Source organism: Tamandua tetradactyla, chromosome 5, assembly GCF_023851605.1.
Source record: "Tamandua tetradactyla isolate mTamTet1 chromosome 5, mTamTet1.pri, whole genome shotgun sequence".
NCBI classification, from domain to species: Eukaryota; Metazoa; Chordata; class Mammalia; order Pilosa; family Myrmecophagidae; genus Tamandua; species Tamandua tetradactyla.
In genome coordinates this window covers 10,042,889-10,068,523 of record NC_135331.1, presented here as the reverse complement: position 1 = coordinate 10,068,523, position 25,635 = coordinate 10,042,889, and the positions used below count along the sequence as shown (strand labels likewise).

Here is a 25,635-nt window from a genome sequence, read left to right as displayed (position 1 = left end):
ATCCTCCCTTAGTTCATTGATTTGGTTTTTGATGAGGTTTTCCTTGTCTGTTCGTACATTCTGAATTAATTGTTTCAGTTCCTGTATGTCATTTGAATTGTTGGTTTGTTCCTTTGACTGGGCCATATCTTCAGTTTTCCTAGTGTGATTTGTTATTTTTTGCTGGCATCTAGGCATTTAATTACCTTAATTAGTTTATTCTGGAGTTTGCTTTCACTTCTTTTATCTAGGGTTTTCTTGCTGGATGAATTTGTTGTCTATCTGTTCTTTAACATTCCATTCAGCTTTATCTGGACCTTTAGCTTAAGTTTTGTTTAACAGAGGAGAAATTTTCTGTACTTGTTTTCTTGTTTCTTGTCCTGCTTGTGTGGTGCCTTCCCCCCCCCCATACACTTAGTAGGGTCTACTTAGATATTATAGACCCCAGCCAGATTTTCCCAGACCAAACTGGCCTCCTATCAGGAGGAAAGAGTCACCTGCGTCAGTTTTCCCTGAGGATGAGACTCAGCAGGTTGAAAGACTTTCCTGTGAAGTCTCTGGACTCTGTTTTTCTTATCCTGCCCTGTGTGTGGCACTTGTCTGCCTGCAGGTCCCACCAGCATAAGATGATGTGGCTCCTTTAACTTTGGCAGACTGCTGGGGGCGTGGTGGAGACAGAGGAGAGGTTGTAGGCTGGTTTTAACGGCTTCAAATGACCAAGCCCTGGGGTCTGAATTCTTTGATGGAGGGATTCCATCTGAGCTGGGCTTCATCCCTCCCTGGGGGAAGGCGCAGGCTCCAGACAAGCCCCCCAGAGAGCTCACTTCTGCCTATGCCTGGGGCAGTTGCAGCCTGAAAAGGCCTGCCGCTGTATCCAGAGGCAGTCAAGCCTTTGTAGATACACAGCCACAAAAACCTGATTCCTTCTTTTTTTCCCCCTCTTTCTGTCAGTCCTGCCCCCTTGGCGCCAGGGCAAAAATGAGCAACCTCTGCTTTGATCAGGTTCACCTAAGCTGGGGGCCTATTTTTAGTAGTCAGAATTTGTTAATTAGTTCCACAATTGGCGTTTGATTGTACCCAGTCACTGCTGCTGGTAAAGTCCTTTCCTTTCCCCTCTGGGAAGCAGCCCGTGGGGGAGGGGCGCTGGCCGCTGCAGCTTTGGGAACTCACGGTTCTGGGGGGGCTCGCAGCCAGTCCAGCTGGTCCAGACTGGGATATGCTGTGTGTCTGGTCACTGACGTGGCCCCAGGAGCTGTTCTGTACTGTTTTGGTGATTTAGTAGTTGTTCTGGAGGACGAACTAAAACGCTCAGGTTGTTAAGCCGCCATCTTGACCCGGAAGTGATAACCTCTGTTCTTAACTGAAATTATCCAAGTTCATTAATTAATGTTCATTCATATCGGTGAGACCATACAGTATTTGTCCTTTTGTTTCTGGCTAATCTCACTCAGTATAATGTCCTTAAGGTCCATCCGTGTTGTTACATACTTCATAACCTTATTCTGTCTTACAACTGCATAATATTCCATAGTTTGTACATACCACAGCTTGTTTAGCCACTCGTATGTTGATGGACATTTGGGCTGTTTCCATCTCTTGGCAATTGTAAATAACGCTGCTATAAACAGTGCAAATGTCCGTTTGTGTCTTTGCCCTCATGTCCTCTGAGTACATACCTAGCAATGGGATTGACGGGTCATATAGCAACTCTATACTTAGCTTCCTGATGGAACCACCAAACTGCCTCCCACAGTGGTTGCACCATTTGACATTCCCACCACCAGTGGATAACTGTGCCTCTTTGTCCACATCCTCTCCAGCACTTGTCGTTTTCTATTTTATTGATGATAATGGCCGTTCTGGTGGGTGTGAGATGATATCCCATTGTGCTTTTGATTTGCATTTCCTTAATAGCCAGGGAAGTTGTGCATCTTTTCATGTGCCTTTTGGCCATTTGTATTTTCCTCTTCTGAGAAGTATGTGTTCAAGTCTTTTGTCCAATTTGTAATTGGGCTGTCTGTCTTTTTGTTGTTTTGAGTTGAACAATCTCTTTATATATTCTGGATTCTGGATACTAGACCTTTATCTTATATATCATTTCCAAATATTGTCTGCCACTATGTATGTTGTCTTTTTACTTTCTTGACGAAGTTCTTTGGTGCACAAAAGTGTTTAATTTTGAGGAGTTCCCATTTTTTTCTTTCTTTCTTCAATGCTTGTGCTTTGGGTATAAGGTCAGGGAAACCGCCTCCTATTACAAGATCTATAAGAAATTTCCCTACATTTTCTTTTAACAGTTTTATGGTCTTAGATCTAATGTTTAGGTCTTTGATCCATTTTGCGTTAACTTTTGCATGGGGTGTGAGATACGGGTCCTCTTTCATTCTTTTGCATGTGGATATCCAGTTCTCTAGGCACTATTTATTGAAGAGACTATTCTGACCCAGGTGAATTGGCTTGACTACCTTATCAAAGATCAGTTGTCCATAGATGAGAGGGTCTGTATCTGAACATTCTATTCTGTTCCATTGGTCACCAACGTAACTATTTTTTAACCTTCAGCTGCAAGAGATTATCTGCCTCCAAAGGTCACCTTGGGAGACAGCACTTGTTCAAAATTATAATGAAAACTCCCCTTTGCTGGTGACTTTGTTTTGTGCCAGGCACTGGGCTTAGCACTTCCTTGCTCTGCCCTTTACTCATGAAAGTTCCAGCAACCCTGCAAGGTGGGTGCTGCCAGCACTCACATTTCACAGATTAAAAAATGGAGGCTCAGGGCAGGCCAGGGTGGCTCAGCAGGCACAGTTTTTGTCTGCCATGCCGGAGACCCGGGTTCGATTCCCAGTGCCTGCCCATGCAAAAAAAAAAAAAGGAAAAAGAAAATGGAGGCTCAGTGAGGTGCCCAAAGACACATGACTAAGTGACAGCCTGGGACTTGTACCTAGGCTTGACTCAGACTCTCTAAGTCCCTGCTTTCAGCTAACTCCAGCCACGCTGTTGTTTTGTTCAGATACGTTGGAAAACATGCTTTGTGAATTGCCAGGAGAAAATCAATTTCCTGGCTTTACACCAAGATGTGGTTCCCCCCCACACCCCCCAGGTCCGTGGCTGGGAGGAAAGGCCAGGCTTGGCAGGGGCAGTGGGGAGGGACAGCAGGGACATAAGAACACAGTGGGTCTCAGGGGACCCTACAGACATTCTAGAGAGGATGGAGAGGTGAGTGATGCTGGCTCCATTCCTTGTTAGCTGAGAGACCCTGGGTGAGATGGTTCACCTCTCTGTGCCACACTCGTCTGTAGAATGGGAGCCGCCTCCCAGAGCTGTCACGGGACCATGTGAGCTCATGAAGGTAGCGTGCTTTGTTTGATGCCTGACACATGGTAAGGGCTTCTTTCTTTCTTTCTTTCTTTTTTTTTAAAAATTTTTTATTAATTAAAAAAATTATAAGAAACACAAACATTCCCAACACATACACTCAGCAATTCACAATATCATCACATAGTTGCATATTCATCATCATGATCATTTCCCAGAACATTAGCATCAATTCAGAAAAAGAAATAAAAAGACAACAGAAAAAATATAACAAACAGAAAAAAAATTTTTACAGGCCATACCCCTTACTGATCCCTTTCATTGATCACTAGCATTTCAAACTAAATCTATTTTAACATTTGTTCCCCCTATTATTTATCTGTATTCCATATGTTCTACTCGTCTGTTGACAAGGTAGATAATAGGAGCATCAGACACAAGGTTTTCACAATCACACAGTCACATTGTAAAAGCTGTATCATTATTCAATCATCAAGAAACATGGCTATTGGAACACAGCTCTACATTTTCAGGCGTTCCCTCCAGCCTCTCCATTACATCTTGGATAACAAGGTGATATCTACTTAATGCGTAAGAATAACCTCCAGGATAACCTCTCGACTCTGTTTGGAATCTCTCAGCCATTGAAGGGGCTTCTTTTTTATAAAGAAGGCAGGACAATGTCAAATTTCAGGTTGGGGGCTTGGGTTTTATCTCCAAGGCAATGGGGAGCTATTGAAGGTTTTATGGCAGGGTCGCAGCACAACTGGGACTTCGAAGGCCCCGTGTTCCCGGTGAGCATAGGGCAGAGAGCTGAGCATGAGACCCAGCTATCTGTAGCTGCTGTGCTTGTGCCACATGCCCAGTGGCCTGTTTGTGTCTCCCAATTATGTTTGGGGAACATGAAGAAACCCAGATGCTTTGGTTTTGAACTAGAATTAATGAATAAACTTAGAGAATTTCAGTTAAGAACAGAGGCCATCAGGAGATAGAAATAGGGTAGATTTTGGGTAATTGGAGCTGAAGGGATAACAGATTGTGCAACAGGACTGATTGTTAAAAATTCGGAAATGGATAGCACAATACTACCTAATGGTAGCACAATAATGTTAGAACACTGAATGAAGCTGAATGTGAGAATGATAGAGGGAGGAGGACTGGGGGCACAAATGAAATCAGAAGGAAAGATAGAAGATAGAGACTAAGATGGTATAACTTAGGAATGTGTAGAGTGTACAATGATAATGGCTAAATGTACAAATTAAAAACTGCTTTTGCATGAGGAAAAAAATATATATATATATTCTAAAATTGAACCTCAGAGCAGCCAAACAGCCCTGCACTCCACTTCCTAGAATCCACAGCTACAATGAGACAGAGCTCGTGAGGGTTCAGGGGCCTAATCCCATGGGTAGACCCCCGCCAGCACCCTCCAGGCTCAAAGCTCACCCAGGCGAGTACCAGGAGAGCAGTGGGGAGCCGAGGGGAGCGGCGGCTGGCGGGCCTCCCGGGCAGAGTGCCAAGTTGGTGCCATCAGCAGGGCGGGTCAGCAGGGCCGGCCCCTTGGGGCGGGGCTGGTCTTTATCTCTTCAGGCACAGAGCCTGCATGCCTGAGCTTTGGGGCGACAGGCAGCTGTGTCTGCAGGCACCCCTAATGGCCTGTGGGTCCAGAGGGGGAGGGTGTGGGCTGCGGGATCCCAGGGCTCTGGTGACATCTTGAGCCACTCCCAGGCCGTCTCTGAGTGTCGGAGTCCCACAGTGTACAATCAGGGCTGTGCGGATCTGGTATGGTCTGAAGGATCTCCTCTGTGCTGGGCACGTGGGGCCATCAAAATATCCTGGTCAGCTGTCCCTCCAGCCCCCCGGCAGCATCCATTCCTCCTCTTTGAGTTTGCTAGCTGCCAGAATGCAATATACCAGAAACAAAATGGCTTTTAAAAAGAGGAATTTAATAAGTTGCTAGTTTACGGTTCTGAGGCCGAGAAAATGTCCCAATTAAAACAAGTCTATAGAAATGTCCAATCTAAGGCATCCAGGGAAAGGTACCTTGGTTCAAGAAGGCCGATGAAGTTCAGGGTTTCTTTCTCATCTGGAAGGGCACATGGTGAACACAGCGTCATCTGCTAGCTTCTTCTCCTGGTTTTCTGTTTCATGAAGCTCCCCGGGAGGCATTTCCTTCTTCATCTCCAAAGGTCACTGGCTGGTGGACTCTGCCTCTTGTGGCTATGTCGTTCTGCTCTGCTCTCTCTGAATCGCTTTCATTCTCTAAAATATTTCCTTTTATAGGACTCCAGAAACTAATCAAGACCCACCCGAATGGGAGGAGACATGTCATCACCTAATCCAGTTTATTTTTAATTTTTAATTAATTAATTATTAAAATAAAAAACACTAATTAAACACAAACATTCCTATTTTGATCACTCCATCCTACATATATAATCAGTAATTCACAATATCATCACATAGTTGCATACTTAATCCAGTTTAACAACCACTTTCAATTATATCACATCTCCAGGGAGATGATCTAATTACAGTTTCAAACATACAATGCTAAATAGGGATTAGAAGAAATGGCTGCTTTTACAAAATGGGATTAGGATTAATACATGGCTTTTCTAGGGTACATACATCATTTCAAACCAGCACACCTCCTCTCTCTGGCAACAGCATCTCAGTTTTCCTTTGGGGGACCACCTTTCTGCCACATGTGGGAGCCCATGTGGTTTGGGTGGGACACACAAACCAAGGCTGGCCAATGAGAATCATTGGGTTTAGTTCCGGGAAGGACACCCGGCCAGGGCTGGGCCAATCTGGAACTTTGGCTTCAGCTATTGACAAAGAGGCAGCCTCCAAGCTCTGGATTTTCCTAGCTGCCGGATGGAGCTCCTGGTGGCCACGAGTGACTCCACTGGGGGAAAACTGGTCTGAGCATGAAGGAAGAGGAAGCCAAGAGAAGGAAACAGGCAGATTCCCAAGGTCCGAGCACTTCGCTCCCAACCTGCTTCTGGATGAGCCACAAATTTCCTTTCTTTTTTGGCTTGAGCCAGCTTGAGTTGGGTTTCTGGAATTTACAACCACTAGTCCTGACCAACAAAAGGAGGATAAGACAATAACACCAGCATCTCTGGGCACTCATTGGATGCCAGGCAGTGGGAATCATCTTTCCCTACAGCAAGGAGAATTTTATTATTGATATTGTTTAGACTCACTGGCATGCAATGACGATAGGAAGTCCACAGGCTTGTAGCCATTAGATTATTGGTTTAAAATTCCGTACAAACGATGCACCCCTGTTGTAGAGGCAGAGCTGTGCTACTCACACCCCCCACCTCAGGAAAGGGCTTTCTGCTCAGCTGCAGGGAGAGGGGTCAGCTGTCAGCAACTCGGGGGTGTGCCTTGGCTGCAGCGGCTTCGCCCAAGGTCACAACCTTCCCAGGAAGGCCATATTTGGTGCCGAATCGACTCGGATGGTTGACTCTTTCTCCAGAGCTCTGGTAGGGTTGGCTGAGGCCCTGGCCTCCTAGGGCTTCCTTAACAAGCCTCCACAAATGCGTAGGGCTTAAACTAACAGGAATTTATCATCTCACAGATCTGAAGGCCGGAAGTTCAAAAGCAAGGAGTGGGTGGGGCCCTGCTCCCTCTGAAGCCTGGGGGTTGGGAGCTGTGGGGGATGTCCTCCTGTCTCTCCTGCAGCTTCTGGCTACCAACAGCACTACTGGCACCCCTTGGCTGGCAGCTGCAGCACTGCAGTCTCTGCCTCTGCCTTCACATGGCATCTTCCCTCTGCAGCTGGGTCACTTCTCCTCTTCTTATAAAGACCCCAGTCACATTCAATCAGGGTACCCCAATCCAGGATGACATCATCTTAGCTCATTTCACCTGCAAAGACCCTATCTCCAAATCAGGTCATATACTCAGGTATTGTGAATTAGAACTTCAATATGTCTTCTTTTTTTTTTGGTCAATAAGTCTTTATAATTTACTTTAATTTTATGGCAGTAAAAACATACAACAGATGTTATTTTTCACAAAAAATGAGAAGAAAAGTCAATTGTGATCATAAAAAGATATTTATTCCTTCTAGCCTCCTATATTCTGGAGCAGCTAGAAGGAAAAATCTGAGAGGATGGTAGGGCATCCCATGATAAACTCTGGCATCTGTCCTGTAACTACTTGTGGAAGAGTGCTTTGAAAACTATTGCTTTCTTCTTTCTTTGCTTTGTATATGTGTTATATTATACAACAGAAAAAGTATAAAAAAAAAAAAACATATAACAGCATTTGCCATTTTCACCATTTTACGGTGTTATAATCCAGCGGCATCAATTCCATCTAGCATGTTTGTACCATTGCTGCCGTCCATCACCAAAGATTTTGTATCTTCCCAAACAGAAGCTCTGTACCCAGTAACCGATAACCCGTTACCAGCCATTCCACCCCGACATATGTACCCCAAAGAATTGAAAACAGAGACTCAGACACCTGTACACGCATGTTCGTAACAGTATTCTTCACGATAACTAAAGGGTGGAAAGAATCCAAATGGCTGTCAAATCATGGTGTATCTGAATGATGGAATATTATTTGGTCATAAAAAAGAACAAAGTTCTGACATGCACTGTGACATGGATGAACTAGAAAACATTATGCACAACGAAATGAGCCAGACACAAAAGGACAAGATACTATACGATTTCGTCCGTAGGAAATACTTAGAAATAGCAAGTTCATAGAGATAGGAAGTAGATTAGAGGGTGCCAGGAGGATGGGGACAGGGGGATGAGGAAGAGGCTGTTGCTCAGTCAGTTTAGAGAATTTGCAAAATTTGGAAATTATCAAATAAAATTAATTTAAAATTGTTTTTAAAAATGGCAAAACAAACAAACGGGGTGGCCCAGATTGGGCTCAAAGGCTGTTGTTTGCCTTACCCTGCCCTAGGCAATTAACAAAACATTAAGTCAACCTTGGTTTGAAGCTTTTGCTGGTTTGTGCGGTGTCAGTACTTCTGCTGTGGCAATGTCCCTCTCCCGGTGGGAGGTCTCTGACCTTGACATTGGAAAGAACATGTGCAGTCACCATCATACGGACATGATAACCTCAGATTATTACAGAAAACACTGCAGTGTAGTGAAATGATTATGAAACAACAAGATTTGAGCATTTGTTACCTTTGCTTTTAATCTCATTTATTTGATTATGTTTATCTTATTTAATCGTAAATACAATTTAATTTTAAGTAACGCAGGCGTTTTAAAACTGATCACAAAATTCCTGCAGAGTCAACACCTAGCTCTAGGGGACCGATGGGAAAGAGGTCCCCCGCTGTGGCTGCCCATGTTTGAGGGAGTGGGAAGTCCCCAGGACGGGCTAATGACCAGGGAGCCTGAGCAGCTGAAATGACACAAGGCCCAGGGCACATCAAAGGGGTTTCTGCTTTCCTCTCGGGCCAAACTGCTGTCACTTTAGTGGCTCCACCACTTGCATAAGCAGAGGGCAGCATTACTCAAGTCCGAGCATTGATCCTTTTTGGGCAGAATCTGTGTCCTTCCTGCCTGGGAACATCTCACCCCCTGCACAGGGAGTGCTGACTGTCATTCCTGGCAGGGGTGATGGGGGAGTCAGCTTCAGCCTCCAAATTGCTGAGTTGACTTCAGTACATTGCTTAACCTCTCTGAACCTCCTTTTCCCATTTCTGAATATCAGGGAGCTCAGTTATGTGTCTCGGTACTCACAGGTCCGATGCTTTGCTGATATATCCTCATTTAATGCCAAAACCCAGTGGAGTAGGTATTATCATTATTGCACCCATTTTCCAGGTGAGAAAACTGAGGCTCAGAGAAGATAAGTGGTTAGCCCAAGGCCTCAGACTAAGAAGCGGTGGAGTTTAGGATTCTTCCCCTACATTCTCTGAATCCAAGTTTCTCCTCCTTTCCAATGCATCCCAGCATCCCACTGCTGCTGGAGAGCCTCGGGAATTTTTAATTTTTATTTTTTTAATGCAAGGAGTCAAAGAGACCCTTAGGCCAAGGAGTTGAAAATCCAAATGCCCCAGGGGCATGCGGGAGAGCCGGGTTCGATTCTACCTTGTGCACTTCCCCCAAACAAACAAACAAATATCCTGGGACCAGAGGCGGGAAGAGCTGCGCGGACAGTGATCCTGCCCTTTTGTCACCTGTGGGGACTTGGGTCCAGTTTGGCTGGAGTTTTTTCAAGACAAGCTGAAAATCTGAACTTTTACATGGAATTCATTGGTCTAAAAATTGTACCGGTTTAAAAATAATTTCTTTATGATTTTGTGCATTTTTTAATATTGGGAAACTATTTTTATAACCTTTAATTAAAGAGTAATATACATGGGAAATGCAAATACAGTGCACAGATAACTGATTTTTTCACAAACTGAATGTAACTGAGTAACTAATGCAGATAAGTGCTTTGTTTTTCTTTATAATAGAATGAATACCTATTATTTAGAAAAAAAGGAACCATGCATAATTAAAAGAATAAAAGGAAAAAGGAAAGAAAGAAAATCCAATGACAATTCTTCATCCATAGGCAACTAACATGAATATCTGCCCAGACTGTCTTATGAAAATGTACAAACATACATAGATAGGATGGTTTTCAGTAACATGATTATTTTTCACTTAATCATATACTTTTAAAAACTATTTTCAAGGTAATAAATGCACATGTTTACATACATGTGTATGTATATGTGTGTTTCATTGAAAAGTTGTGCCATAATTCCTTTAACCAAACCCCTCGAACCAAACATTTAAGTTGTCGCAAAAATCTCTTACGTGCCCATTTGTCATCAGCATGTCTCTTTTTTGCCCAAATCTTGCCACTAAAAAACAGCAGCTGCAGTCATCTCATTTGATTGTGCCGTTATTTTTTTCCGTGCTCTTCGACAATTGTTTTCTGAATTAAGTTACTCTGAATTCATGTTAGTAATTATCCTATTTTTGAGATTGCTTTCTCCCTTGTCCCACACTCTGCCCAGTTACTTAATATTCACAATCTCATGTGTGGCCCCCGCTGCTCCATTCTCATGGAATTGTACGCAAGCACACCTTATACACATATGTGGGGACTGATTTTGTCGTATAAAAATAGGGTTGCGCCCTATGTGATTCTCTGCATCTTACTCTTGCAAAGGTTTAAATATTGGCAGTGTTGCTGAATATTGTTTGCTCCTCCAAATTGCTTCCTCCTGGATCCCGGCCCCCTCCTTGCCATGCGTGGGCTCAGCAGAGGCTGTGCAACTCCATGCCTGTCCACGACCCCTCTCCTGTATTTACAGTCCCCCTGGGCTCTCCAAACTGCCCCCTCCCCCTGCCCCTTTAGGTCTGGGACTGGTAATGGTCCCCACCATTGTCAGCTCCAGGTCTTTCCTTAGTTTTTCCCCTTAACCCCACCTCTGCTTCTGTAAATAGCCCGTTCATTAAAAGCCCCCTTGAGTGTGGCCCGTGTTTCCTGATGGGTCCCTGTGATGGTGACGTGCACGTTTTGACTTGGCCAGGTTAGAGTGTTCAGTTGTTTGGTCAAGGAAGTGCTGGTCTGATTATTACCGTGACGTCATTTCGTGGACTTAAATCATCAGCCAGCTGGTTGCATGTATGGCAGATTACATCTACAGTCACCTGAAGAGGTGGCCTTCAGCAATGAGAGAAGGCTCATGCAATCAGCTGAAGGCTTTAAAAGGAGAAGTGATGAGTTCAGCAGTCAGAAGGGAGAATTTCCATCTCTATTTCAGCCAGCCAGCTTCTCCCGGGGAATTCATGGAAAGCCTTCCTTGGAGTTCCAGTTTTGCAGCCTGGCCTATGGAATTTGAACTCACCCAACCCCACAGCCATATGAGAGAATTCTTATAAAAATTTCATAATATTTACAAATATATCCTGCTGGTTGGTTTCCCTAGAGAACTTTGACTCATACAGGCCCTGAACTGATTCAGCAACTAATTTAAAATCTTAAAAATTCTGAGTGAGTCAACCCACACAGCCTGTCACCAGTTAGAACCCAGCCCCTCGTCTTACAGATGCTGGAAAGGATGGCGAGAGAAGGAAGGTGATGCATCAGTTAACCTGACTCCTAGGCCAGGTCCGAAGTGAAATATGGGAAGTTTGGTGGGTCCTTAAGCCAGGTAATATTATCAGGACCTGGCCAAGTCTTAGCTGGGATAGCTCTAGCTCCCTGGCTCGGGTTCACACTTCCTTAGCTCTTGGCTTCTCTTTCATTCTGAAATGAAAACGAGCAAGGGATATGTTTGCAAGAGGCGAGCTTAAGTTCTCTTAGATCTTGGCAGGTTGCTAACGGAAAGGCTTTGCTGGGCTGTCTGTGGCCGCTGTGGGTAATGAGCCGCATAATTGGAATGGGGAAGGGGTGAAGATGGCTTTCTCAGCCTCTCCCCTTAGGATTGTCTATTAAATAAACACTCAGACCCTTGAAGAGAGCAGGCCCTAGTTCATGTCCTCTAAAAGTCCCCAGTGCATGGGCCAGACATGTCAACGTGCATTTACAATATCAAATGAAAAGGGCAGAGAACAGGTGCAGGTCAGAGAATGGTTCCTAAGGAGATCATGTTTGAGCTGAATCTTGAAAGAGATGCTGGGTTAGCCTGGCGTGAAATGGTGTTCTGGAGAAGTGGAAGAGCAGGTGCTAAGGCCCAGTGCTAAGACAGAGTGAGCCATCAACGCACAAGTGCTAGAAGTTCAGCATGGCTGGGACTTAAGGTGTGTATGCGTTTGTGTGTAGGTGATGGGGGAGGGGATGTTCGAAGGCAAGCTGGAGTCAGAAGGGTCTTGAAGGCTAAGGAGAGGGCATGGGAACGCCTTGGAAAACTTTCAAGCATCAAGGAGATAACCTTGGTATTTGGAAAGGTTATTCTGGCTGCGGTAAGGGAAATGGAGCAAAGGGGGTGAGGCTGGAAGCTGAGACGTGTTCAGAGGCTGCTGCAATCCGCCAAAGATGGGATTGGCTGGGACACGAGGAGAGGCGGATGTGGTGGGTGGATTTGAGAGGTATGAAGGCAGCAGAAGGGGCAGGATCTAGGTTTATTGTAATAGTGTCAACCATATCAACAAGAGCAACATAGCATAGTGATTTGCCATAGCTCCGGTTTCTAGCTTCATGGGTAGAATCGCCTCCTCTCCTCTTTTTATTTTGAAAATTTTCCCTATACCCTTGTGATGGTTGGAAGCTGTGTATACCCCCAAAATGATCATGCTCTTTTAATCCATTCCTTGGGTGTAGATTATTGTAGTGGGACCTTTTGGTTAGGCTATTTCAGTTGAGATGTGACCCACCTCATTCAAGGTGGGGCTTAATCCTCTAAACGGTGTCCTTTATAAGAAAGATATAAGATAGAGAAGGACATCCCGAAACTAGAAGAGAGACAGAAGCTAAAAGAGAGAAACATGCAGATGCTCAAAGAGCAAACCACTGAAACCAGCAACTGGAAGCAGCGAAACCTAGGAAGGAAGGGAAAGACGGGCAGATATTGCCATATGCCTTCCTTGTGACAGAGGTATCCTGGAGTGCCAGCAGGACATGCCTTGATTTGGACATTTTTAACGGCCTCAGAGTTGTAAACTTGTAAGGTAAGACATCCCCATTGTAAAAGCCAACACATTTTTGGTATATTGCATTTCCTCAGCTTTAGCAGATCAAAGCGACCCTTCACCTAGATTTATTAATCATTACATTTCACCTATATATATATATATATATATATATATATATATATATATATAGTTGTTTTTCTAAACAACTTGCAAGTTGGTTGCAGAAATCATGATGCTGTTTCCCCCAAATACTCCAGCATTTATCCCTTCCTAATAAGAAGATTCTCTTACATAATCAAAATACCACTACCTTACTCAGGAAATTTAATATCAATATAATACTATGATCTAATATCAAGTCCATATTCAAGTCCTACCAATTGTTCCAATAATGTCCTTTTCTTTCTTTCTTTCTTTCTTTTTGCATGGGCAGGCACTGAGAATTGAACCCGGGTCTCTGGCATGGCAGGTGAGAATTCTGCCACTGAGCCACCATCACACCGCCCACAATAATGTCCTTTAAAGTGGCTCTTTTTTTTTTTTAAATCCAGTATCAAAGATCATGTATTGCATTTAATTGTTTTGTCTTTCTCCTTTTCTTTTTTTTGTGAATGTTAAAAATGTTAGTTTATTTAAAATAGATCAATTGAACAAAATAAATGAAGCCTGATATAATCGGTTCTACTTTTTTTTGTTAAAATGCTTTTTTTAACTTCTTATTTTGAAATCATTTTAAACTTAAGGAAAAGTTACAAAAACAGTACCAAGAATGTTCATGTTTGTTTCACTCAGCATCACAGATTATTTTGATTTTGCCACACTTATCATTCTCTCTCTACAAATATATATTCATTTATTTTCTGAACCATTTGCCCCTAAATATTTCAGAGTGCATTTTCTGAGATCATTCTCATACATAACTGCAGCACAGGTATCAAAATCAAGAAATGTAATATCGATACTATTCAAATGTCCCCAGTTTTCCCAAGAATGTCCTTTATAGCTTTTTTTTTGTCACTTGGGGAGGGGACCAAGTTTCCAACCAAGGATCACATTTAGTTGTGGCCTCTGTAGCCTCCTTTACTTCGGGCAATTTCCAAGCCTCTGTGTGTTTGCGTGTGCAAACATACACATGTGCGTGTGTGTGTGTTTTGCAACATTGACCTTTTCAGAGAATTCAGGCCAGTCGTTTTGCAGAATATCTCTCAATCTGGATTTGTCTGCTTTCCTATGCTTGGTTTCAGGGTAAACACGTTTGGCAAAAAAGCTTCATAGGGCATGCTGTGTACTTTTCAGTGTAGAGTATGAGGGCTTGTGACGTCAGTTTGGTGATGTTAAATTTGTATTTGGTTAAGCAAATTGAAATTTTGGCTTCACGTTTTACTAGTTGGGTAAATTGATCAAATGGGGGCAATAATACTAGTTTCATGAGGTTGTTGAATGAATAATTATAAGGTATCCAGAACACTGTGGTACATTGTAAATGTTCAATAAATAATTATCACTATTATCATCACTATTATTTTTACCAAATCTTATAGATATCTTCATATGTGAGAGGCGCGCTGTTCAATCCTCTACAGGCATTTTCTCATTGATTCTTTATCCCTCTAGCATCTTGGACAATGCATGGCAAATAGGAGGCAGATGACAGCTCTATGAGATGGATTGCTATCAACCTTGCACCACTTCACAGATGAGAAAACTGAGGCTCAGAAGGGTGATACAATTTATCTAAGGTCACAGATTGTGGGAGGTGGTAAGAGTAAGAATTTGAGCCCGGGCTTGTACGGTTCACCATAAAACGAGGCCTAAGGAACCTGGATGTATCTTGTGAACTGTCAAGAGCTGTGCAGATGTGAAAAACTGAATTGGAGCGCCTTGCACAGTGCTCTGAAACATATGTACAGTAGGCGCTCAAGAAATGCTTGTTGAATGAACAGGAAAGAAAATCAGTAAACTAGGTAGAGAGCTCCCTGCCAGGGTGGAGTTGAGCGCCCGGGCGAGACCCGGAATCGGTTTCGCGTGAGTACCCGCGCGCGGGTCTCCCGCAGGGCCGGGATCACGTGCTCCAGCAGGGTGTGGCTTCCTGTGACCCCGCCCCATCACCGAAACCTTGCCCTTGCCAATCCTCGCAGGGCTTTGCGGCTGTGGTGTTTTGGCCCGCGGGCGGAGCCGTAGCCACAGTCTCCCAGGTGGTCCGCAGAAGCGGAGCGGCTTGTTCAGCTCTGGGGCCTCTGTTAGAGATGTCGGAGAAGGAAGCTAAGGCGAGCAGAGACTCTCCGCAGGCCCGCGAGGTGACAGTTAGTGACATCCAGGAGCTGATGCGGCGCAAAGATGAAATCGAGGCCCAGATCAAGGCCAATTATGACGTGCTGGAGAGCGTGAGTGTGGGCCTCGGGCTCTCTGCCCGACATGGGGGGCGCCCCAAGACCTCCTGGCTGGTTCTCCCGAACCCAGGGAGGGACCTGGAAGGTAGGGGGCGGCCTCTGCTTGGACTCTCAGCTGTGGGAATTTCTCCCTCCCTGGGAGGTCCGAGGCGCCGCAAGTGCGGCTTCTGTTGGCGGTAGGTAGTGCAGACACGTTAAAAATATTAACAGCTCGTGTTACATAGTCCATTGAGCCTTTCCGGCATGCTACGCGCTGTTTTGAGTGCTTTACGTGCGTTAGCTCATTTAATGCTCGGAACAATCCTTTGAATGCGGTACTATTATTTTCCTATTTTAGGTTGAAGAAATTCAGCTAATGAGTTGCAGACGTTGGGCTGTAAACACCACCACCACCAGTCCTTGTTGAACATTTACTAGGAATCATATGTTTTTGTTGACTAATTTACATCAGGGTCTCTTAAATTTTAATGCTCATAACTTGGGGGTCTTATTAAAGTGCAGATTCTGATTCAGTAGTCTGGTTTGGATGCCCAACCCTGCATTCCTAACAAATTCATGAGCTATGTTGCAGATCTGAGGACTACACTTTGAGTAGAAGGGATTTATGTGTCCTGTATTCATCTGATAGGTTAGGCTGATTATCCTTAAACAGTGGAGGAAACTGAGGCCCACGATCTTGCCAATAGGATGTGGCAGCAGTGGGCTTGTTCTCAGGTGTGTCTGGCCTCAAAGCTGATGCTGTTTTTCCTGTCCACCTAGCGTAAACCCACGAATCAATTTGTAGAGAGAGATTAAATTGACTACATATAGGCAAGACGGAATGCAGTGTAGAAAATGGAAGTAAGATAAAGTATCACTTGGAGGCCTGAGTATCATTTCATTGGATACTGACTATATACCTGGTTATTGTTTGTGTTGTACCTTGAAATTCTGATACTCTGTAAGGTTGGTTTGTTCTCCTAAAGTACAGAAAGGGGAAGCCACTTGTGCAAAGGGACAAAGTGGGATTCAGGCCTGATTAATCCGGAACTTGAGCCTGCAGACTCTATGCCAGTAATTTCTCAAGCTTGAGTTTTCTGCCGTCAACAGGATGCTGTGTTCATATTCCTCCTGTACCATTATTCCTTGATACTTTTCTTTAGGTGGCCCACTTTTTTATTTAAATGAATTTATTTTAAAAGGAACTCTGTATCTGTGCAGCATATGGAAAACCAGAAACTCTGTAAAGTAAAAATACATGTCAAGGCAGTGCAAAATGTTAGTTGCATCTAGCTAGCTGCCATTGCTTGCTGAAGGCTTTAAGCTTTAACTCTGCTCTGTTTATTTAGAAAGAAATGGAGAGCAAAACACTTTCAGAAGAAAATATAGGAGTATGTAGCCCTGATATTGGGCTAGTCAAAGCCTGCATAGATATGACACCAAAAGCACAAGCTACCAAAGGAAAAATAAATAAATTGGACTTCATTAAAATTAAGAAGCACTTAATTTTTAAGCACTTCTGTGCTTAAAATTTAAATTATTAAGCACTTCTGTGCTTCAGTGGACACTGCCAAAGTAAAAAGACAACCTGCAGAGTGGGAGAAAACAAATCATATATCTGATAAGGGTCTTGTATGCAGACTATGTATAGAACTCTTACAACTCAACAATAAAAAGACAGATAAACCGATTAAGAAATTGACAAAAGATCTGAATAGGCATTTCTCTGAAGAAGATGTAGGAATGGCTAATAAGCACATGAAAAGATGCTCAGCATCATTAGCCATTAAGAAATGCAAATCAAAATCACAATGAGATTTTTGGGGTGATGATAATATTTTGGAAGTAGCAGTTTCACGGCATCGTGAATGTATCAAATATCACTGAATTGTACACTTCAAAATGGTTAATTTTATGAATTGCATCTTAAAATACACACATGTAATGAGATAGAATTTCACAGTCACTAGAAAGGCTGAAATTTAAAAGAGTAACAAGTGCAGAAGACATTATGGAGAAATTGCAAACATCAGACACTGCTGGTAGGGATGTAAAATGGTACAGCCTTTTTGGAAAACAGCTGCTTTGGCAGTTCCTCAAAATGTGAGTTCTAATATGACCCAGTGATTTCACTTCCAAGAATATACCCAAGAGAAATGAAGACATACATCCACACAAAAATTCACATACGAATGTTCATAGCAGCATTATTCATGATAGCCTAAAAGTGGAATCAACCCAAATGCCCATCAATTGATGGATGGTTAAACAAAATGTAGTGTTTGCATGCAATGGACTATTCAGCCATTAAAAAGGAGTGAAGTACTGATACATGCTATGACATGGATGAAGCTTGAAAACATAGTGCTAAGTGGAAGAAGCCAGTCACAAAATCAGTCACATTGTATGATTCCATTTGTATGAAGTATCCAGAATAGGCAAATCCACACAGACAGAAAGTAGATTAGTGGTTGCCAGGGGCTGGGGGTGGGGGATTTGGGCAGTGACTGCTGCTGGGCACAGGGTTTCTTTTTTGATAAAAGCATTCTGAAATTGTGGTGATAGTTGCACATATCTGTGAATACACTAAAACCATTGAATTGTACATATTAAATGGGTCAGTTGCATGGCTTATGAATTATTTCTCAATAGAGCTGTTTTTTTTTTTTTAAAGTAAGCATAAGAAATGGAGGGAGCCAGAGATAGCAAGTCATCTGGAGGTGTAATAAAGACCACCACCACGTTGAGACTTTCTTCTTGATTATTGAAGGGTTAAAAAGTATTGGAAAAGGAATAAGCTTTTTAGATGCAAGGCTATTTAATACCCTGTGTGTGAGCCACTTTGGCATGGGTCCCAAAGTTTAAGAAACTGTTTCATCTGATCTTAGTCTTTGGGGGAAGGATGGAAGGCAGGATGGTAAATACAGAATTTAAGCCCTGTACATTTATGCAGTATCTGTAGAGTCCTGTGTTAAGGGATTATGTGAACTGCTCTCCCTACAACAGAAAACAGTAGCTGCCACCCAGAGGCTTCCAGAGAGAAAGGGAGAAAAGTGAGTGGAATCCCTCCTAGTGCCTGTGCAGAGACAGCTTGTCTCTGCATTGACTGATACTAACAGGGGCTGTTTATTACTTAACTCTCTGTGGCCTGGCATTTTGCTAAGCCCTCTACATAGGCCCGCTCTTTAATTCTCACAACAGGTAGGAAGAGAGGTGAATACTAACCATTTTACAGTTGAGGAAGCTGAGGCTTAGAGAGTTGAAGCTCATGGCCAGGGACACAGCTTGTCCGTAGTGAAATTGAGATTCATATCAGAGTCTCACAGACCATAAGGCCCCTGCCCTATACCACAGGACACTTTTTATTGCTTTTGCACATTATGTTCTGGTTTATTGATAAAATAAATGAATTCTTCTAGGTAAGTAGGTCAAAATTCAAAATCTACAAAAGGTTATAAAATGAAAAGCTTCCCTTCCTCCCTTTCCTGTCTCCAGCCACCCAATTCCTCTCCCTAGAGGCAACTGTTGATATCAGTTCCTCCTTCCAGAGATGGAAAGTTATCTGAAAGCCCCTTAGATCTCTCTCTATTTTCAGGAGAACTAAAGTCCTGCCACAGCTGGATGCTCTTTGGAGTTTTTACTCCTCTCTGACTTCCAAGGCTACCGGCCAGGTGTCAGCTGCTGTCATGGGCAGGAGGGTTTGGGGGAGTTGAGAAAGAGACTGGCCTTGGGGATGATACTCAAAGGAGTCTTTGGTTTTATCTGTACTGTTCCAATTTCAAAGAGGGAAGAATGCATCCATGTATTACTTGTGTTATTAAAAATTAATTAGAACACTAGTGCCCACCTCTAAGGGCAGCTGTGAGGTGATGTGGGTGAAACACCTGTCCTTGGAAGTGACCAGTTTATGGCAGGGAGCTTTACTGTCATCATTACCGTTAAATTGCAAAGGAAAAGGGTCTGTGGAAAGGGATCTTGAGGACTTTCTGGCTGAGAAATCTTGTTAATCATATTTCTTCCTTCAGCAAAAAGGAGTTGGGATGAATGAGCCCCTGGTGGACTGCGAGGGCTACCCCCGGGCAGACGTGGACCTGTACCAAGTCCGCACCGCGAGGCACAACATCGTCTGTGAGTGACCTGGGGGAGCTTTGCCCACCTCGCAGCGTGGGTGTTAAAGGCCCACAGGTTAAATCACTGCTTCTCCATGCACTCTTCCCCGCTCTTTTCTGCCTTGTCCAGATGATCTCATTGTACCCGCAGAGGGACTAAGAACTGAGGGAATGGTTTGGACTCTAGGGTTCTGTTTTTAAGGTTTCACTTTTCATTTTTATTTTCAAGAATTTATGTTATATATTTTATTGAAATAACAATAGAAACCCAAGTCACAAATTGCTTGCAGACCCAATCAAGTCAATTATGTGTTTGTTAGGGATTCTGTTCCGCTGTTAACCACACATGGCCCCACTCAGGTGACTTAAACCTGAATGCGTTTAATCTCAGACATTTGCAGGTAGGTAGTGCAGGGCTGGTCGTCAGATACCCAGGCTCCGCCCCCCTGCTGACCTTAGGTCAGGCCTTCCTTCTCCAGGGTCCCCATGTCCATGCTCTAGGCAGCAAGCGAGGGAAGGAAGAAGGTAGGGAGGGCAAAAGATCTTGTGCCAGCAAGTGTACCCCTTTACAGATCTTTCCAGCAAGGCCCCGTATCCCATCCCCAACAATCTCTGCTTTCATCTCATAGGCCCTTCTGCAAGAAAGACTAGGGCATGTTGCCCATAATGCACATTCTGCTATTTTAAATAAAATTGTTTTTATTTTTATTTTTTAGCTTAGTTTTTTTTTTAGAAAAGTTGTGGGTTTACATAAAATCATGCATAAAATCCAGAGTTCCCATATACCACCCTATTATTAACACTTTGCCTTAATATTACATTGTTTTTATTTATTATTTTTGTTTTTATCAGGGAAGAAGGGTAGATGAGAGGTTGGGTACTGTATTAGTCTCCTATTGTTGCTGTAACAACTTATCACAAACGTAGTGGCTTAAAACAACCCAAGTTTATTATTGTACTGTTCTGAAAGTCAGAAGTCCTAAATGGGCTTTATGGGGCTAAAATCAAGGTGTGGGCAGGGCTGCATTCCTTCTGGAGGCCCTAGGGGAGAATCCGTTTCCTTGCCTTTGCCATCTTCTAGAGGCTGTCTACCTTCCTTTGCTCTTGGCTCCTCCTTCCATCTGCAGAGCCAGCAGTCACTTCTCTCTGGCCTCTGACTCTGTTGTCATATCTCTTTTTCTCACTGTCCTGCTTCCCTCTTTCACTTATAAAAACCTTGATGATTACATTGGGCCCACCCAGATAATCCAGGATATTCTCCCCATCTCAAGATCCCTAACTAATTACATCTGCAAAGCCCATTGTGCCAAGTAAGGTAACACATTCACAGGTTCTGGGGATCAGGACATGGGCGTCTTTGGTTGGGGAGAAGGGGGTGGGGTGGCGTATTATCCTTCCTACCGTAGGTACACGCCAGCAGTTTCTACCCCCAAGTCTCATTACATGGAGATTTATTGTCCACATTTTTCACTCAACAGTTTCAGTTTTGTCTGTTTGAATCTTGACTGTCTGTGGCATGTTTTATTCTTAGGCCATGCTTTTCACACTGGCATGCAAGTAACCCTAGGGCTGGGATACAGTTTAAGATGCCAGAGGTTCCGCAAAGCACCATCTGATCATAGAGCAGCTTCTTAGAGCATTACTTTACCTTGAAGATTGGCAGAAAACAAGCATCGTCATTTTTATATTAAAATAAATAGGGGATGTGCAGTGGGTCAGTGGTAGAATGATTGCCTTCCATGCGGGAGACCTGGGTTCGATTCCCGGACCTTGCACCCCCCAAAAAACGAAGAAACAGAAACAAATGGAAAGATACAGAGTTGGAAAAAAAAACACATTTTAAGATGATCAGACTTATGAGAAATTTGGGGCTTTTGGCTATACCCTTGAGTCCCCAGGGATGTAACTACTTGTTTGTGCAGTTAGGAGTCTGGGGAAAATTTGGGATGTGGTGGGCTACAGTGGTCGGGGGACTCACTGATTTGGTTTTTTTCCAAATGTCTAACCTAATGTTCCAACACCATTTATTAAATAGTCCATTCTTTCCCCCATTGATTCGAAATGCTTTCAGTAGGGCATATCAAATTTTAATTAACATCTTGGACTCATGAACATTTATGCTATCTGATTTACATTACACAGAATCATGACTGTTTTACCTGATTTACCTTACAAAGCTCAGTTTACTTCTTGGTCTGGATTTGTTCTCAACCATTCTGCTTTCCTATGTTTTAGAATAGTATTTTGGTGAACAGTTGTATAATCATCACTCTACACGCTGTGAGCAAAGTCAGCATTCTTCATTCCTATTTCTTACAGTATGTTCTCTGTTATAGAAAAGTTCCTCCCATAAGCACGGCACCAGTAATAGCAAGTTTTTCAAACATAACAATTGGTCCAGCATTTCACATTTATTAGTAACCATATCTGGTAAGGGATGAAGTATCTAGAAAACTAGACGCAAAACAGCCAAGGTTCCAGTCACCGAAGTGGAACTGTGCTTGGGTAAAGGCAAATACCCAGAGTCATTGCTTAGACACCGGCCGTGGACCCACTTATATGAGCTTCCCTTATATGAGGGAAGCTTCAATTTGCCTGTTCTTCAGAGACTGAGCTGGGCACCAGTTGTCCACCAATATTTCTTCAGGTTCACCCTCCACATTGAAGTTAAGTGTGTAAAATTTCAATACTGGGACAGGCCACCATGGCTCAGCAGGCAGAATTCTCACCTGCCATGCTTGAGACCCAGGTTCGATTCCTGGTGCCTGCCCATGCAAAAAAAAGAAAAAAAAAATTTCAGTACTATTTCAGTCTGTTTACTGCTTACGCTGGCTTCTCTTAGCACAATCCAGTCTCACATTTCACAAGAGGAGCGACGGTCAGTGAGCCTGGATAGGCCCAGTAGTTGAAGCTCTCAGGAAGGAGGTCACGAGGATTAAAGTTAGTGAATTCAGCACTCTTATGTTTTATTGTAATGGAATCCAGCACATCAGTGACTTTCTGAAGGCCTAGTTTAGCACTGCCAACCTTAAAAAAAATACCCAAAACAGCCAGTCCATCAAGTCATTACACAGCTCTTCCAAAATCCCCATATTTGGTGTTCTAGTGAATGAAATGAAGCTCTGCGGCATATTTCTTTTTATCCACAGTATGCTCAGAACATTGCTTATCTGATGAACCCCAGTGAAAATGAAACTGGATCAATCTATAAATGCCAGTGAGGGGTCCTCCTTTCAGCACTGCTTTATCCTTGGAGTCATTAGACTCCACAATGAGTGAGTGATGATTGTTGAGAATCTTCCAAGAAGTCACTTCCTTATAGCAAATGCACAGAGGCTGCAGGGCAGGGTCATGCCTGACGGCTTTGGTGTCAGTGTTGCTAGGGGACTGGCATTCTCTTTTGGCGGTGGGGAAGATCTCATGCCAGTGCTCAGGTCCCCAGTGATGGAATAGTGAGTTTGTTTTATTTTTTAAAATGCACCTCATTTTTTAGACCAGTTTTAGATTTACAGATGAATTGAGAAGATAGTAGTTTCCATATTCCTCATACCCAGTTTCCCCTATTAGCATCTCACATTAGCATGGTACATTTGTTACAATTACGAGTTTATTTTATTTTAGTTTTTTTGTTCTTTCTTTGTGTGTGTGTGTGTGTGTGTGTGTGTGTGTGTGTGTGTGTAGGTTTCTTTTTAAAATGTATTTTGGAAACATTTTGTCTGGGAAAAAAAAATTTGAATTTTAAATTTTGTTTAGAAATACAATATATTGTAAATAAAACCATTCATGCCCTTACTTGACAGCGATGTACTGAGTCCCCACTCTGTGCCAGGCAGTGTTGCAGGTTCTGGGGATCCCTGTAGAGCTTATCCTCTAGGGGGCCTTATAGTCCGAGATTGGCTGTACATTTTGCATTGACAGCGTGTTGTCTTGCAACCCAGGTGTGTATCTCTACTTATTCAGGTCTGGGTTCTTTTCTTATGTCTGTCCCTGCTGTGCTTGAGTGCCCAAGTCCTGAAATGCCTGAGAACCTCAGAAATGAAGGGAGTGTGGCAGCATGGGGGTGATGCACTGGGAAAGTCTGAAAGTCTGTGGCCCACAGGTCATGAACATGGATTGGCTGCCATTTGAGTTCTCCCCAAAGCTTTTGAACCTCCTCAAAGGGAATTGTGTCAGTTGCCTGTCCAGATGAAGGTGTGGAGTTCAGAGGAGTAGAGAAAGTTATTTTTAGGTTTAAAAAAAGGTGTTGTTGAGTTACAAAATACCAGTAGATCTGCTGGCCTGCCTGCATTTTGAATTAGTTGTCACTATTGAAAATTAAGAAGGTTTGCCCTCCAAAAACTCTTGATTTCCAGCTTTTCTTGAAAAATCAAAGATCTAGTGACACTGACTTTGCCTTCCCAAACCCTCATGGTGGCAAGACCCCAGAAGTGGTGGTGTCCATTAGTTAACTCCCTGTTACCTCTTCCAGACTGAATGCCACCAGTCATTTATTACTGGGTTAATATATCATTTTTTCTTTTAAAAGAATAGGAAAAAGGTGTATACTCAGCCAGGTTCACTCATTGCATGACCACTGCACTCGTCCCTGTGTGCATTGGCATTTGTAGCCCTGGATTCAGCTAGATTGTGTCTTACTTCTACTTTCAGATCTCAGGTGAAGCAGCACTTCCTTTGGGAAGGCTTACCTGATCTCCTTGCTTAGCAAGGTCAGGTCTCCTTGCTAGGTAGGCACTCACAGCAGTCATATTCTGCTACGGTAATTGCTTTTTCCGCATCTGCTTTCCTTGCTAGGCTGTAAGTTTCATGAGGGTAGGTACTCTATCTGTTCACACATTGGTTCTCTGCATCTTATCCAACGTTTGGCATGGAGTAAGCACCCAGTAAATTTTCAGTGACTAAGTGGGGGAGTCTGTGTCCTCAGCAGCCATTTCTTGGCCCTTGATGTGGTGGTTATTCTCCCCAGGCTTGCAGAACGATCACAAGGCGGTAATGAAGCAGGTGGAGGAGGCATTGCACCAGCTGCACGCTCGGGACAAAGAGAAACAGGCCCGGGACATGGCCGAGGCTCACAGAGAGGCCCTGAGCCACGGGCTGGGCCCGAGTCTCAGCCCCCCTCAGGCTTTCGCCAAGGTGAACAGCATCAGTGCCGGCTCCCCTGCCAGCATTGCGGTAAGCCAGGGCCTGGCGGACCAGATCTCCATCCAGAGGGCTCTGGGTTATGTTGCTTTGGGGCAGGGGAAGAAGGAAAGGTAGGTCCAGTCTCCCCACACTGGTCAGGGAGCAGCTCCCAGTTCATTTCCTCATTCAGCAAACTCCAACAAAGGCGGCTGTGTGCCCAGCTTTGTGCTGGGGGCCTGAGCTTCAGGAGGGGTCAGCTCCTGCTGCCCACCAAACTGGGGGACAAGTTCACGGTGACTATTAGGATACAGGGTAGAAGGTGATAAGTGTCCAAAGAGAGGGGAGGAGAATCTCTTAGGGCTCATTTTACTTGGCATGATGAATAGGACTATAAATAACAATCGTTGTCTTTTGCTGAGCCCTCCTTTACACCAGGTGTCCTGCTTAACCTGTTCCTTATCTTACCTGGGGTATTTAATTTTTAAACAGCTTTATTGATATATAATTCATGTACCATGTAGTTCACCCATTTAAAATATGCAGTTCAGCCCAGGGATGCCAAAAAAAAAAGTGCAATTCAGTGGTTTTAGTATATTCACAGAGTTATCCATCCATCATCCATAATCATAGTCAATTTTAGAACATTTTCATTACCCCAGAAAGAAACCTTGCCTCCCTTAGCCATGACCCCCCAAGGCTCCCTTACCACCCCCACAAGTTGAGGGAAAGTTTCAAAGACATGAAGTAACCTGTGTAAGGATACGTAACTTGTAAGTGGTGGCAATGGGTCCAGGTCCTGCTGATCCACTTTCATGGCCGTAAGATACATGTCAGCTCTTGTATCCCTTGCATCTAGCACAGTGCTACCATCGGCACACAACAGACATTTGTGGAAAGGAAGGATGAATGGTAATCTGCATACTTAGGGCCTAGGATGACAGGGATCTCTCTAGTCCTAGGTCAGCCTTGTGCCTCTGGTTTCCTGTTAGGGGATTTCCAGGATGAATGTTTGTCTTGTCTAAATTTTGGCACCTATACAAAATGGACCCAGATGGGCCTGTCCTTGCTGTACTGTGTTTGAGGCTGAAATGGCCACACAGAGCACTGGTGGTTCTTTCTATAGGAGAGCTATAACCCATGGAAGCTTTTGGCTTCAGGGAGAGCTGGGTC

General features: G+C 43.7%; 1 protein-coding gene and 1 pseudogene across 2 annotated transcripts in view; one reads left to right on the top strand and one right to left on the bottom strand.

Moving 5' to 3' along the window:
• The first annotated feature begins 14,977 nt into the window (after positions 1-14,977).
• Positions 14,978-25,635, top strand: part of PSMD9 (proteasome 26S subunit, non-ATPase 9) — a 31,088-nt gene continuing 20,430 nt past the window's right edge. Inside the window, exons 1-3 of one of the 2 annotated variants that reach the window (XM_077159760.1) lie at positions 14,982-15,253; positions 19,264-19,366; positions 24,311-24,516. In XM_077159760.1, the coding sequence (XP_077015875.1) occupies positions 15,116-15,253; positions 19,264-19,366; positions 24,311-24,516 (447 nt within the window). In that variant the 5' untranslated portion in view covers positions 14,982-15,115. Of the gene's footprint in view, positions 15,254-19,263; positions 19,367-24,310; positions 24,517-25,635 lie in introns of both variants that reach the window. The other variant, XM_077159761.1, reaches the window with a different exon arrangement.
• Positions 22,186-22,833, bottom strand: LOC143682126 (carbonic anhydrase 2 pseudogene; annotated as a pseudogene).